The sequence below is a fragment of the Haliotis cracherodii genome, unplaced genomic scaffold (genome assembly GCF_022045235.1).
Source record: "Haliotis cracherodii isolate W230 unplaced genomic scaffold, xgHalCrac1.p SCAF_18, whole genome shotgun sequence".
Classification (NCBI taxonomy): domain Eukaryota; kingdom Metazoa; phylum Mollusca; class Gastropoda; order Lepetellida; family Haliotidae; genus Haliotis; species Haliotis cracherodii.
The window spans coordinates 6125892-6141861 of record NW_027266273.1 but is presented as its reverse complement, the minus strand read 5'-3'; the positions used below and the strand labels follow the sequence as shown (position 1 = coordinate 6141861).

At 40.5% G+C, this 15970-nt stretch overlaps 1 protein-coding gene across 3 annotated transcripts in view; it reads right to left on the bottom strand.

Moving 5' to 3' along the window:
* The window catches only part of LOC139465705 (alsin-like), a 90114-nt gene that overhangs the window by 24412 nt on the left and 49732 nt on the right, over nt 1–15970 (bottom strand). The window contains exons 1-11 of one of the 3 annotated variants that reach the window (XM_071247512.1): nt 15805–15964; nt 10074–10324; nt 6543–8315; nt 5661–5775; nt 4807–4903; nt 3799–3873; nt 3498–3610; nt 2730–2793; nt 2396–2564; nt 1335–1417; nt 38–210 (exon numbers count right to left, since the gene is read on the bottom strand). In XM_071247512.1, coding sequence (XP_071103613.1) covers nt 38–210; nt 1335–1417; nt 2396–2564; nt 2730–2793; nt 3498–3610; nt 3799–3873; nt 4807–4903; nt 5661–5775; nt 6543–8315; nt 10074–10296 — 2885 coding nt within the window. In that variant the 5' untranslated portion in view covers nt 10297–10324; nt 15805–15964. Of the gene's footprint in view, nt 1–37; nt 211–1334; nt 1418–2395; nt 2565–2729; nt 2794–3497; nt 3611–3798; nt 3874–4806; nt 4904–5660; nt 5776–6542; nt 8316–10073; nt 10325–13216; nt 13305–15804; nt 15965–15970 lie in introns of those variants that run through there. The other 2 variants (XM_071247511.1, XM_071247509.1) reach the window with 2 other exon arrangements.

Below are 15970 nucleotides of genomic sequence, written 5' to 3'. Positions count from 1 at the left end.
CCTTCCATAGACATCATAAATGATGATTTCAACAAACCTTCCATTTTTAGCACAGAATTCGAATCCTCCAACAGCGATAAAGTCTGCAAGGAATCGTGAGTATCTCTGAGTCATGTTGATTGGTTCACTGTAGTTCTTGAACTGGCTGGCTTCAGTGAGTTTCAGCCCCTCTCGTATCATCACTGTCATCTCGCCTATTTGCTCTCCCACCTACACAGACACAGTACATGTTCTTCAGCTGAAGCTTACTACCAGTATACAATATTTAGGCAAATACTGACACAGCAAAGGAAAGCAACTCCACAGAGAAAGACAAAGTACCTTCAAACACAAGGTTATCTGTGCCCCTTTGAAAACCATGGTTACTGAAGTTATGTTTTTACTCTTGTTACGTACTGTGATGCTACAAACAGTTTCAAATATTATTGTAAAGCCCAGCAAGACAGTTGGGCAGGTGACCCATAAGTGTTGCCTGCCCATCTTTAAAGTTACCTGCCTGCACAGTCTGTCTTACAGACCCTGATACAAATATATATCAAATACAGCCCATGCAAGTCTATAATGTTTGGCAAGTCTAGATCACTGCAGTATCAGGAAAATGAAGAGAGTCACTGGGCTCCTTTTTATTATATTTTTATCAAGACAACTGTTTTTTAAGTACAATATGTTCATTTCAGAGACTAGATGTTAGTCTACTGCCCTCATTCAGAGTTCAGACATAATAAATATTGAAAATTTGAAGAAAAAAATTTGAGACAAATCTTTCATGGTTTTCAAGTTATGCGCTGGAAATGAAATACGGACAGACAGACCAGATGATGACTGTAAAAACTGAATATGTAAGTAGTCTTAAATTCATCTGCCAGACAGTTGGACAGGTGGAGGAAAATTTCATGTAGTGGACAGAAAAGTTACCAGACACGGGCAGGCAGGCAGGCAGTTATTTCGGACACACATTTCTGCTACAAACAGACTGATGTGGACAGCAATGAGAAACAAAAGACTTTTGTGGCTCTCGTAAGAAGCCGAGAGAATAGGGATGACTGTTCTGTACATTTGAGTTTCTCCCCAAGAGCAGGGATAGATATGTATTTTGTACAAATGTGCCACAGCCACTCAAAAAGATGGTTAGGCTTAGGTGTCCTTTGGAATTTGTGGCAAGTAGAAGAATAATCTTGATACATCATTGAAATATTGAAAGTTTGCCCCCCTCCTTTTCATTAAGATTGACATCCTTTTCATTTCTGAATACCTAAATCTATCTTGTGAATCACACCAAACTACACGGAGTATCAAACCCTGAATATATATGAATGAGCTAACGGAGAACTTACATTCCTCGTGAGGACGTAGAAGGAGGCCAGCAGGTTCTGCAGTGTGGACTTGTAGGGGAACACGTCCAGACTGGTGTAGAAGACTGGGGGAACACAAGTCACTCAGTTAGGTCAAACCAACTATTACAGCATTTCAGTTACATCATATTTGTTGTTGTTCAAAGCCAACACTTAGCAATATTCCAGCTAAATTATGACAGCCTGTAAATAATCAAGTCCAGTGATTGATATTTTGAGCAACAATCCACACTCTCTGGGTAGGAGGACACACTTACAACCGTGACCAGATTCATTAAGTCACCTCTCACAACCAGCTTTGGTTGCTATAGGGACCCTCGGAGTGGTGGGGAAACCTAGTGGTTAAAGCATTGGCTCATCACGCCGAAAACCCGAGTTTGATTCCCTACATGGATACAATGTGTGAAGCCCATTTTTTGGTGTTCCCTGCCATGATATTGCTGTAATATTGCTAAAAGCGGCATCAAAACACTCACTCACCCCCTGCTAGGGACAAATTCTAAAATGGAATCCCATGGTTCCTTTATATCAGGTTAGCTTAATAAAACCCAACAGTGATACCAAGTGGTGAGTGAGTTTGCTTTAACACAGCTTCGAATAAAATATATCAGTTATAGAGCAGCTTATATGTGGAGAAAGCTCAATGTTAAGGTGTCACTATGATATGACAGACCACAGATTCAAACACATTACCAGCAATTAATAAAGCTAGCGCGACTGTTAAGAATAAAGTCATGTATCCTAAGTGTTCTGTTTTCGACAGTGATTGATAGGGACTTATACACGTTGAGTGAGTGAGTGAGTGAGTTTGGTTTTACGCCACTTTTAGCAATATTCCAGCAATATCACGGCGGGGGACACCAGAAATGGGCCTCACACATTGTACCCATGTCGGGAATCGAACCCGAGTCTTCGGCGTGACGAGCGAACGCTTTAACCACCAGGCTACCCGAACGGCCCCAATACACGTTGATATTGGGCTGATTGTTCCTTGTTATTGTGTGACACACATTCTGACATTTCTATATTTCTAAGTGTTTTACCATGACTGCTGAGGGGTTTCAGCAGGTCCATCTTGATTCTGTTCAGGTGATAGTAAAACCCTCTCTGAATAGCAGCCAGTTCATACAGAGCAGGGAGAGCTACCGCCGGGTCAGACAACAGGCAGGCACAGTTGTTTCCCCTAGATGACAGGCTCTTTAACCAACCAGTCTGAAAAGAGTACAAAATACAATACAGCAAACGATACAATGAGTTGATCAACTGACTTCATAATATATATGCTCTGATATTAATGTTTTAGTCTATGTAATATGTGACTTGTTTTTATCATCTTGATGAACCACTATTACTGGCGACCCATGTCTTTGCACTTACTTTCTTGAGTAGACTGAGGGCATTAGGCACTGGTGTTTTGTTGACAGTTGCATATACATCCGCTCTGTAGACAGAATGAGAGTTATTCAGATCAAGGGTTACCTTGACGCCACTTCACAGATCATTCTTCGGGCTACAACTTCATAAGCCTATGCTCTCGTAGGGGAGACGCAATTGTCATAGTGCTGCAAGACCCTGGTGGTCAAATGTCACACAATTTTCTGCCCTGAGTTGCTTATTTTACATTTAACACAACTTATTTTGGGAGTGAGTTGGGTTTAACACTGCTTTGAACATTTTTCCAGTTCTATGACGGTGTGTCAGCTAATGTTGGAAGAAGGCCCCTGAAGTTATGCAGGTCTATCGCGGCGTGTCAGCTTAATGTGGGAGGAAAGCCCGAAGTGATGCAGGTCTTAGACGTTTACCACTTTGGTGAAACCCACGAGCACAGGTATGGTGCTGACAAACCTAGAAACATAATTTGGGTGAACCGGGATTTGAACCCACAATCATAGGTTTCTGGCACGCCAAGGGACGCAACTCTGCACTGCGAATTGTGGCTCCCGTGCACCTAAAATTATTTTCAGATTGCCTTTTAAGAAAATATGTTTTAAACTTGTCAGGTAAGGCTCCCCAAAACAGTAAAGAAATTAATGGTTTGGGTAACAAAAACTAATGAAAATGAAATTTCCAGTTCTCCAATTTCAGATTGTATGTGTGGTCTCTTAGTCCCACTGATTTGCAATAGGAAATATATTGGTTACTTACGAAGGTTGTTTCCCACAATAGAAAACATCTGGCTTCATTCCCGAGCTGTCAGTGAGAAAGAGAGAGTGGGCGTCGCCAGCCGCAATGTCCCACACATAATATCCTCGCATGAACTGCAAGAAGATATATGTTAAAAGTTACTTCCAATCCCATATTGATTTAATTTAAAAAGAATTATGACTTCAAAGTCAGGAAGAAAGAAGAGAACCCTTAAAATTTTCTTTCCTATTTAACAAATATTTGGTTGGCAGGACCCTAAAACAAGAGATAAGCTTTGTCTGAATATGAATTACAATCCTACCTTTACTCTGTTAGGAGATGCTTCATTCTCGTTGTGACCAAGCTGACCGTAGGCATTCTGCCCCCAGGAGTACACCTGCAACGGGTACAACAGCTTCCAACATCAAGCTACACAACAATAGCGTCTGGCACACCTGTCCTTGATTTTATTCATCTTCACCATTTCAAAAATTGCTGGAAAAATGTCATATTATATAATGTCTCTGACCAAAAGTAAAATATACCACCATATCATTAAGCAAATATTGTTCATAATCTATTTCCATATTGCATTACCATGTTATAACCATAAACTAATTGAAGGATAGGTCAGATCTGCCTACTGTTCTACATGGCGGCCATTTGCCAGCATCTTCACTTCGACAAAACTGCCCTAGAAAAGATCTACCATCATGTGAAAGATGATTCTCTTCCATGAACAAGTAAATCTCTAATGTGGAGCTGCCAGTGTAACAACTTCTATAGAACTATCCCACATCAAAGATCACTAGCTGACAATGGTAAAACTAGAACATGTAGAAAGGTTTGTGTTTGGACTACATACGAAAAACAGAATCAGACTAACTACCATCATTTCTGGAATTCAAGAACTTTCTCATCAGAAACATGTTTTTTTAAAAACTTTTTAGACATCAGGAGACAGCTGACCCCACATATGCCCAATGCTACCTTTAAATATTCTTAAACTTACATATTTCAATTAATATGTGTGGGAGAATATTCCTAGACAAATGGAAACGGCCACTTGTCTGATTTGACTATTTCTGGTCCCTGAGTTACAGGTGCGTATAGTTATAGAATATCTTTAGACTGGTGACAAGAAATGTGTTGTGCAGTTGACAAGAGTGAACAAGATAGACGGAGCCAAGGCAGCAGTGACAGATGTACACACACACCACAAACCACCCATGTCACACAAACCACCCATGTCACACAAACCACCCACATCACACACACAACTTGCACTCAGACCATCCAGACACCCGCTCCATACACACGGTGCGCTCACTTGAGCTACAGAGGTCAAGGCCAGGCTATGGTTGGCGCCAGCGGTCAGTTTCAGGACACATCTGGAGCTGAACATCTTCACACAACATGGCTTTGTTCTGGAACAAAATTGACAAAAAGAAACTCATTTTTTTTAAAGTCTTCTTCAAACAGAATTTATAATACTAGTAAGCAGCTCATTTCCTTGTTAACTAAACTCCACTCCACCCATAAAATAGAACTGTTCCAAATTAGTGCAAATTAAGTGATATTCATGAGATACATAAACAAGTATGTATGATGATTATGTTTAACTGCTTTCTTTAAGTGTACTGATAGTTTTGCAGGAATAGTTAAGTCTAATATCTGATATCACCTTAGACACATAAAAAGAAAGCTCGGAGCCAATGTTTGAGGTTCCCAGATCCACACCAAGTCTTGTACACTGAGCGTTCTCTACCACCAAGTTCATGGTCACACCTCCATATGGGCCCACTTGCACAAAGCGATCTTAGCGCTAAGATGGTTGTAACTCCCATACTTTAACATAGGCATACAATAGATCAAAAGATCGCTCTGTGCAAGTGGGCCCATGTCTCATAAGTAAATATAGATAAATGTCACAGTCATCCATGTTCCAACTATATTACAGCACACTGTATACAATAAGCTCTGGACCAGACAAACCAGTGACTGAAAGCATGATCATCCATGTCACAGCAGTTTGAGGACACTCAATCACCTAAGTCATAGCTTCCTCATTTTAGTAAGCTCTTAAGACAAGCATGTGCCAGGTACTTGACTTTCCAAAGAGGCTGTTCACCATGTCTGCCAGGGTGTTCTCTACCTGTCCACCATGCTCATATTGTTCCCTACCTGTTCACCTGGTCTCCTTGGCCAAGTTGACCCTTGCTGTTCTGACCCCATGACCAAACCTCTGTGTCCAGCGACACCTTCGGAATGGCCTCCACAGACACAGAACTGTCGGACCCTACAAGCCAGGACATACTCACTCAACAAAACATCATCAATCAAATGTTCGTTATGCATCCAGAATAAAACTGGATTTTGTTTTTTTATTGAACAAAGGACACGCTACAGGACATGCTGGCATCATGAAGTGGTCTAGATATGAAAATGTACCCACAGTTCCGAATGTCATGGCAACATCACCATAAGTTAATGAAATCTGCATCCTCTGATTACCAGCTCATTACTGACAGATAATGGGAGTCAAGAGATTGGTGGACATGACAAAAGCCGGAGAGAGTGTCCTGTGTCTTGCAGACCTAAATATGGACTATTGCAAGGTGACAAGCATGAGGAGAACACCATAAAGGTGCCATGAGGAAATAAAATCGTAAAAGCCTACAGGGTGTTCCTACTATTTTCTCAGTCAAATGAAAAGAGTCTCAGCTTAATAGCAACTAATTCACAGAAACCTACATTCATGATGACACCAAGTCATCATGATGGGGTGAGCTTGTCCTGCCCATCTTGTAGCACCTAGGTTGTGCAAAGGTTTTGGTTACTTAACAGAGCCCAGCAAATAGTTTTCTGCCCAATAACTTTAAAAACGAAATGACATTTCCAAACTTAACATTAACTTGCAATGTGTTGCATGGCTAGTTGACACTTCTTCCACACAATCACAAATAATTCTAGTATCATAATACATCCTATCAGTAACATTACAAGCTACATGTTTGAACATTTATTTCAAATATAAAGTCTATTCCCATGAAGGAAGACTCTTACCTTTTAGCGAGTCTTGAGACAATCGTTTGTCTAGCTGGTCCTCCTTAGCCCAGAGAGTCCTCACTGACTTGGATTTCCTGTTAGCTTGTACTTCCTCCTCCTCCTCTGGAGTTTGCTCTCGCACCGGTGTAGAATTGGCAGAGTCCGGTGAGAGAAAACTTATGTCCTGGTTCAGCATCTCGATGAAGCTGGACTCTTGCATCTCTTCACGTCCGGGACTGGAAATCTCCAGACTGCTGTTACTCGTCACCATCGCCTTCTCCTGTACACTCATTTCAGTTTCAGCAACTCCAGTGATAGTATCAGCATCTGCAGAAACATTGCCCAGATCGGTATTTGGTCCAGACACAAATGGAAGATTCTCTGCAATTGTCTGCATATTTGTCAAAGCTTTGGATGTCATTGTTTTCACAGATTCCATCATGTTTGAAGGGTATGGGATAAGGTTTTGAATTGTTGAGCGAATTTGAAATCCTTGACTAGGTGAAGCATCTTTTTCTGTTTTATCATCCTCAAACTGTTTGGCTAAGTATTCCCTGGCTTCTCTCTCATCTAGGTAGCTCTTGGATCTCTGTAGTCTGGTATATTCCTCAGAGAGATCCTGCTCCCTCTGCCTCTCCTCCTCAAGGGAGATAGCACGTCTCCACACAACCTCCTCATCTCTGTTCACAGGATTGGTAGCGCCAGTTTTCTTCTCTTCATCAGTACCCTTACAAGTTTCTTTACCAGTATCCTTACCAGAGTCCGACTCTACTGATGCCTTGGCATCAACATCAGATATAGATTCTGTTATCTGTTCAACTTCAGCCGCTTGGGTTTGAGGCTGTCCATCAAGGGACAAAGTAGAAACTTTAGCTACCTTGACATCTTCCCTGTTTTCACTATCAGCCCTCTCTTGCCTCACATCATCTTTGATTGCAGATCTACTCCTCCCACCAACAGCTTCTCCACCTTCTGGAAGATCATGATCAAGTTCATCTAGAGCATCGCAAGAATGCCCCGAGGCTTCTACGACGGTGTCTCTAGAGTCCATGCTCACATCTAACTCCTTTTCTGAATGTATGGACTCCTGGCTGGCAGTGTGGCCTGTGTTCTGTGCATCTTCTGGACTCTGGATGTCTGTACAGGAGCTGATAGAGCTCCCGATGTCTGTCCCTGTCACAAGACTAGAGGTGTTGCTCCGGCATGTCTCCTCAGAGCTTTCTCGACACAGATGCTCCGAGTCTATGATACATGTGTCATTAGTGTCTGTGTATGTGTAAATCTCCTTATTGCATTTCTTACACAAAGGTGGGAAATACTTCTGAGTTTGGATTTCTGTTGCTTCTTGTCCCTTCTTTCTCCTCCTCACACCATCTTTCTCTGACTTCTCCACCAGTGCCAGAGTATGGAAGTCACCACAACACACAGATAACACAGTTTTCTCCCTTAAGATCTCAACCCTCTTTGGCACATCCGACTGAGTTACCTCCCCTAGTCCTAGCTGAATACCACTTCCCCACACCCAAACATCCCCTGATGTAGATAATGCAACAGTGTGTTCCGCCCCACAGCTTACCATGGCAACAGTCACATGACCCTCGGCTAAAGGTATACCATGCTCACAACACTTGGATTCATCTATGATGATTGTTTGACGAGGTGAGGTAACTTTTGCAGTATTTGACACAGCACACTGTCCATGACTAGCCTGACCCCAGCAGTAGATTTGGCCACTTGCAGTGACTGCTGCACTATGGTTCTTTCCACACTCTATGTCCACTACATCCTTATCTGAAAGAAACACACATATGTTAAATGTAACGTAGGGGACTTATATTGCGCCAGCCTCCATACACATAGTGCATGCTCAAAGCACTACATTATTACGCCAGGCACTTATTCAGTGTGCACTCGATTTTCATTTTCAGCTCCCTGGGGAGTATACAACCAAAGATGAATTGTCAGGTATTAGAGGGTTAACAGTCATATTTCCATCTCATCCCACCGGGTACCCATTTTTACTGCTGGGTGAACAGAGGCCCACTTCGCTCAAAGTCACGTGCTTATGGTGACAACACATGAGCAACATGTGCTACATGTGCTTCAGTGTGGGACAGGACTGAAGTCCTAGTAACTCTCAGAAGTCAAGCTGCCGGTGTGTCAAGCTGCCAGTCTCCCAACCAACTACTCTCCTAGACCATCGTTGCTTAACTTCACCTGATTTGTGACCTGTGTGCTGTGTTTATTACTAGTATTATTTATCCACAGTGTTTGTGTTTATTAATGCAATATACTGGGCACTAAAACTCAAGACCTAAGAGTGTGCAAACTCATTCAAATCAGATCTATGTTCTCGCTGCCGCTAGCCGCTAAACAAAGATCTGAGGACATCCCATTACGGGCCACGTCAGGACGACCTTTCTCGAACTTTGACTGACCACTGAAATGACATCAGCCAATTAGAAAGCAGCTCTCTCAAGCGCTCATTTAAACCTAGCGAATTCCATTTCAGTCTACGCTTGAAAAATATATTGTCACAGTTCTCGATTACTATTTTGAAAACTAGACAAACGAACATTCCAGAATGTCTAATATATGGTTGAGAGTGTATGGCAGTGGTTCCTACGTACTGTGCAGCGCGTCCTCCATTCAAATGTTTATCCCGCGGAACCGACAGATAGACGATAATTTTCACGGAATCAGTCGTACGAGCCATAGCTGTCGTTCGGAATACCCTGTGTTAACGTTTTCGAGGTTTCAGGATAAGAATATACATTCCGACTGTCACCTTCATGATCTTGTAAGCGACGATTTGATTGGTCGTTCTGACATGACCTGTAATGGGATGTCCTCAGATCTTTGTTTAGCGATAGCAAGAACTAAGATCTGATTTTAAAGAGAGTGAAGAGTGAGTAAATGAGTTTTATTAATGCATTGTAAACAGTAGTTCAGTAATATAACAGCATTAATGTTATGTTAGATGATAGAATGAGCAATATTCCAGCAATATCATGGTAGGGGACACCATAACTGGGCTTGACACATTGTATCCATGTGTGGAATTGAACCAGGGCCTTCAGAGTGACGAGCAAACACTAGAACCCCCACCGCCGCTTATGTTAGAAGAAAGCCCAGTCAGGGTCCAAGTGCATTGTTTTGGCTTTCCATTTGGTCGCCTCTTAGGACCATCATAGGTTGCTATGGACATATTCTAACGTGGATGCCCCACAAGGCCCCATACATACAGGTATAGTGCTGTCTTAAGATGTAATATCAGCGGCTAAAATCATGTTCACAGGGGTTTAAGATCAATGGTTGTAGTATTTGCTCAAAGAGTAAGCATGGTTCATGGAGTTCCTGCTCAAGACAAGATTACCTTCTATGACTATATGAATAACAAGGTCAGCAGTTGGTCAGTGAACTCTAAAAGACCTTTTTTTTACAAATTTTCACAATTCTTTCTCAGTTCAGTTACCATTGAAAAATTACAATTAGGAAAGACATGAATGTCTTTCATTTCATAGTTTCATGATTAACCATTACTATTACCTGATAGCTCCTTGATGACCTTTGGTTCCGTGACTTCACCATCAAGGTCACCATGACCAAGCTGACCATGACCATTCTGCCCACAACTGTAAACCTCAAGGTCAGCCGTGAGAAAGAGGAGGTGGTTGCCTCCCACAGCGACCTTCTTGACCTTCTTGGTGGAGAACACAGGGTATGTTCTGATCCCAAGGTCACCCATGTAACCTTGCCAGATACAGACCATTCCTTCCTTCACGTCATGGTTTTCCTCGCTGCAATGATAAGATATCAATATTGGACAAGTGGTAAAAATAAAACGTAAAGTTGTAACACATAAATGCCTTTTCTGAAGGAGCAAGAAGATTTGAATTGGGCGACAAAATTTCAGTGGCTGAAGGTGGCTGTTCATTATTAATGAATACATAAGTGTGCTAATTTGATCACTAAATAGAGAAAATATACAACTCACTAACATAATTCACACAATAACACAAGCAAAGAATTCTATCACTTGCAATTTATTTCTAAATAACTGACACCTGATACCAACAATATTTTCACATAAACCATGTTTCATCATTTATTTTTTTCAGTTTTATGTAGGATGACAGCATTTCATCACCTACAGTAAGGCATGTACTGGTATGTCTTTTTTCCTTCAACTTAGTTTGTTGTAACTTTCACGTCACCAAGGAACCTTGCTAGCTCCATTTGGAAAGCTGTCATAGTTCCCATCTTAACATCTTAACATGTTTTGTCATATCAATTAGTTTGTTATAGGAGAAATACACTCTTTGATTATTTTAGCTGTGCATTTATCCTTGATGTAAAAAAGTGAGGTGAACTGAGGTGAGGTGAGGTGAGGTGGGGTGAGGTGAGGTGAGGTGAGGTGAGGTGAGGTGAGGTGAGGTGAGGTGAGGTGAAGTAAAATCATTATAAATGTCATCATGTTCCAAGCTTATTGCACTATTATAGCTCTATCACCAGACCAATGGAGGCAGTCTGTCATGCAAAGAGTATCACGATTTGAATACACTCCATTAACCTGGGTGTATCTTTACCATCGTATGTACACAGTTAACATGGAGGACTGTCACGGTCATGCCGGTAACCGGAAACAACAAGGAAGAATAACTGTCACAGTAAACTATATTTTCAATTTCATTCAGTCTACCATGGTTTATAGGAACTAGATCCAGACTCATACTGCAGCCTCACACCTAATAAAGAGTACCGGTACAGATACAGTTATGAACATCTTAGATAGCTAACCTACAAATCAGGCAATTATGATGATGGTTTATTATTCCCAGGCACGGCGTGGTGTATAGAGTGGGATATGTCTCAATGGTGGCCACCTCTGGAGTTGTCCCACCTTGTGTGACAAGAACACACCCAACTGTCACCTCTACCCGGTACAGGGGAACCTGATCCCACAAATACCTTCATCTTTTGTGAGCAGCCCCAACCACCTGTCCTGTGACAAGCAATGTGCTGAAGCCGATTGTGAATGTACTTCAACCTTCCCAGTGACAAAAGTATCAAATTTCTTTTATCTTTTATACCCTTCCTACTTGTTTATTTAACAATTAAATACAGCCACATCAAATATACAACTGGTCATGATGTCAAACATATGACTTATATAGTTTTTCTTGAAGGTTTTATGGAATGTGATGAACTAGAAGACTTCTATAAGTTCTAAGGTAACAATAAAAGTCCAGTAGCCAACTTTGTTGTCTTATTTTATACCATAATTAACATACATAGGTTTATATCTACTCCTAGCCTTTTTTAAGCTCTAATAAACCATGGCACACCATGATTTATCAAAACCCAAAACCTACTGGGGAATCAAACCCAGTAATGATTGCTAAGTAATAGCACTACCCACTGAGCTGACTTAGTTCATTTAACATGCTTAACATCAATAGCTAAAATAATTCCGATGTGGACCAACTTTCTTCCTTTTTCCTGAATATTTTGCTGGATGGAACACTTTCACACCTGTGAACCCTTACCTCTAAAACATAACATGCTTAATGAACTAAGATTTGTAGCCAACATCAAACTTTTGAACTGCTGCCTTAGGGGAATGCAAGTTAATACAATCAAATTGCTAATGTGCACATGTGCAAATTTTGAAAAAACATTCAAACAAAATGTTTATTGTAATACAGTGTAACTTAATAAGTCCCCTGTTAATCTTGTAGCCAGGCAATCCAGACAAATAGCATCTATATTCACAGGGCATTACACATAGGATAGACTAGTCTGTCGTACAGACCCTGATACAAATATATCAAATACAGTGCAAGCCTATAGTGTTTGGCAAGTCTAGATTACTGCAGTATCAAATGAAGAGAGTCTCTGGGCTCCTTTTTATTATATTTTTATCATGATAATTGAACAACTGTTTTTTTCTGTACGATATGTTCATTTCAGAGACTAGATGTTAGTTTAGGGATAGACATTCAGGACTTTTTCTTAATCTGGATGAATTCACTTGGTACCCTGGAAGGGATTTAACTCGGTACTGTCCAGACAAAAGTGATTTCACTGTAAAAGAATTCATACAATATAAAAGAGTACAAGTATTTTCTTCTTTCATAAAAGTGAGACACACTGCCACTTTATAGTTATACTGTTCATCAGTTTACAAAGGAACCAGTCATGTACGATGTCACTGCGTACTTTCACAGGTCCCTCCCTCTCTTCGTGTTTAGTGATGGCAGTAAGTCGGCCATTACACCAACTCCTGCTATCAATCCTGGGATGGCCACTGCCTCCTAACACAGGACACCCGCCTGCCCACAGGACACACTGACCAGTTGCTGAAGGCCACCAGCATGGCCCCCGGTCCTATCAATACCTAATGGGGGCTCAAATAGACATATAACAATTTGAGATTGCTCAAGCGAGGGCAACTAACCTTTTGGCTTGTACTTAATATAGCATGGTGGAAGGAATGAATGTCATTACTATAGTTCACTCCACAAAGCTGTTGATACAACATGAGGGATTCGTGTGATCCAGAAATGTTCAATATGGCTGCTAAATCACATGTGAAAGTGAATATCCATAAGATTTAATAGTTATTGGAGTACATTTCATCTTCAGTTTTTATTTTAACAAAAAGAATATAACTAAAACTACTAACTCACATTGGCCTTCTATCCATTACTCCATTACTGTGTGAACGTGTTCAATCACTCTTTTTTTGTACGCACATACATTTGAGTCTAGCTTGATACATTGACACATGTGAAGATCCGGCTTAGAATAGATTTTCAGCAACCTGTGTTTTGCTTGCTGTAAAAGGCGACTATGCTTGTCGTAAGAGGTGACTAACGCGATTGGGTGGTCAGGCTCACTGACTTGGTTGATACATGTTTTGTTTGTTTGTTTGTTTGTTGTTTAACGCCGCACTCAGCGATATTCAAGCTATATGACGGCAGTCTGTAAAATAATCGAGTCTGGACCAGACAATCCAGTGATTCGCATCATGAGGAATGATCCACGCAATTGGGATCGATGACATGTATCAACCAAGTCAGCGAGACTGACCACCCGATCCCAATAGTCGCCTTTTATGACAAGCATAGTAGCCATTTACGGCAAGTATGAGTTGCTGAAGACCTATTCTACCCCGGAATCTTCACGGGTCGGTTGATACATGTCATTATATGAGGATCGATGCTCATGATGTCAATCACAGAATTGACTTGATTATTAAAAGACTGCCATCATACAGCTGGAATATTGCTCCGTGCAACGTTAAACAACAAACAAAACACAAAATGACACATTAAGGTGTGAAATGAAATGCACAGGTGAAGGAATGTAGAGGTCATAGCAAGTTTTAATGGTGGTGGCAAATTCCCTTCCTGCCAAGTCCAACAAGAACACCAACACATTGTGTTGTCCTGCTGGGGTATATAATTTATTCAGCTAGTCTTGTGTTAAAAGTATTCACTGTGATATGGCTGGAATATTGCTGAAAGTGGAAGGAGACCCCCACTCACTCACTCACTAGTCCTACCAACAGTTCACATCAGCACACATACAGTGAGTGAGTGAGTGAGTTGGGTTTTACGCCGCTTTTAACAGTATTCCAGTTATATCACAGCGTGTCAGCTTAATGTGGGAGGAAAGCCAGGAGTGATGCAGGTCTCAGACGTTTACCACTTCTGTGAAACCCACAAGCATGGGTATGGTGCTGACAAACCTAGAAACATAATCGGGGCGAACCGGGATTCGAACCCACAATCATAGGTTTCTGGCGTGCCCAAGGGACGCAACTCTGCACAGCGAATCGCGGCGCCTTAGACGACTGGGCCACCCGTGTCAACTCTCAGTATGGAAATCTGGCCTCAGACATTGAGTTTTGAAGTTTTCAGATAGATTTTTAACAGATTTAAAGTACAGTATTCTAAATAATTTGTTTATATTGATAGCGACATTAAATGATTTTTTTAAAAAACATTTTCCTTATTTCTGGTTGACAGAAAACAACAACCCTGATTTCCATTTGGGGGTTTCAGATCGATTCTCAAAAGGTTTTAAGTAGAGCATTCTAATTAATTTGTTTATATTGATAGCGACATTAAATTAATTTCTTTTTTAAAAACATTTTACTTATTTCTGTTTGACAGAAAACGACAACACTGCTTTCCATTTTGGGGGTTATTTCGTATGTTCACACTTCAATTTTAGGGAGTCGGTGGATTGGTAAACCAGGTGTATCAGGTCCCAGGTATATCTACAATATGCAGATATATGTACATGGACAACAGCTAAACATTATTTGGCATTTTGACAAAGAAATATAGTTAATTTCATTTCCTGCAATCCTGTTTCATATGGATATATACATGATAAAGTTAGCATTTATTCAATATTCAGTCCCAATAATGCTGACTTCTTTATGACGGTTTCTGTAAGTAATAAATACCAAAACGAAAGCAGAATTCTGAAATTGAACCTGATTATCTGTCATCCTTTCAAAATATCACCAGCCCAACAAACCGACACAATACCTGCTATTGTCTCTATTGCTTGGTGATCACGCACCACGTATGTGCAAAATGTAACACTTGTTCACAACATTCATAACAATTGGACATGAAAATTATAAATAAATATCTTAATAATTGTCCTGTGTACTGTTGGAGGTCACTGTTTGGCCAGGAGTAACACAGCTATTGGCACAGCGTCAAATACACACCCTCCCAATCATGTCTTCATTTAGGTGAACCTTATTGTTCGCCATTTTTTGGTCCAAAAGTCTGGACCTGAAGTTAACAATTAGATTCTTTTTTCAAACTCTTAAATTTGCCCTAACATCGAATCATTTAAAGTAGACATTTGTTCAAACATCAATACAAATGCATAAAACATCCTCTGTGTTTGTTATTCAATTGCTTTTAATCAGATAAAAAACATAAAAATGTAGATTTTACATTTGTAAAAAAAAACTGGTTTTCCATAATTTTGAATTCAATAGAGGCATGTACATTAGAGTTCACTGAATTCTAACATCTTCAAAAGTATCAAATGTATATAAAACAACCAGTATGTTTGATTGTCATGATTGTTGTCCTTCATATTATTGTGGAACTAAACACAAGGATGTGAAAAGAAATAATTCCATCAATATATTTGTACTTGATGTACGTAAATCCCAAGCAGTATCTACATGTCTACATGTCTACACAGCACAAATCATGTCAATTTAGCCAAAGGAAATTACCCTATTTACACCATATTGACAATCTCAAATCCAGCACGAAGAGACGCCGGATGAATCGAACCAATCACATCACTCGATATATCTCCTTTTGTCATGTCAACATCCAAGTGTTTCTCTAACCCTGTTACATGGCGACCTACATCAGCAATTGATTTTTCCTCAAAGA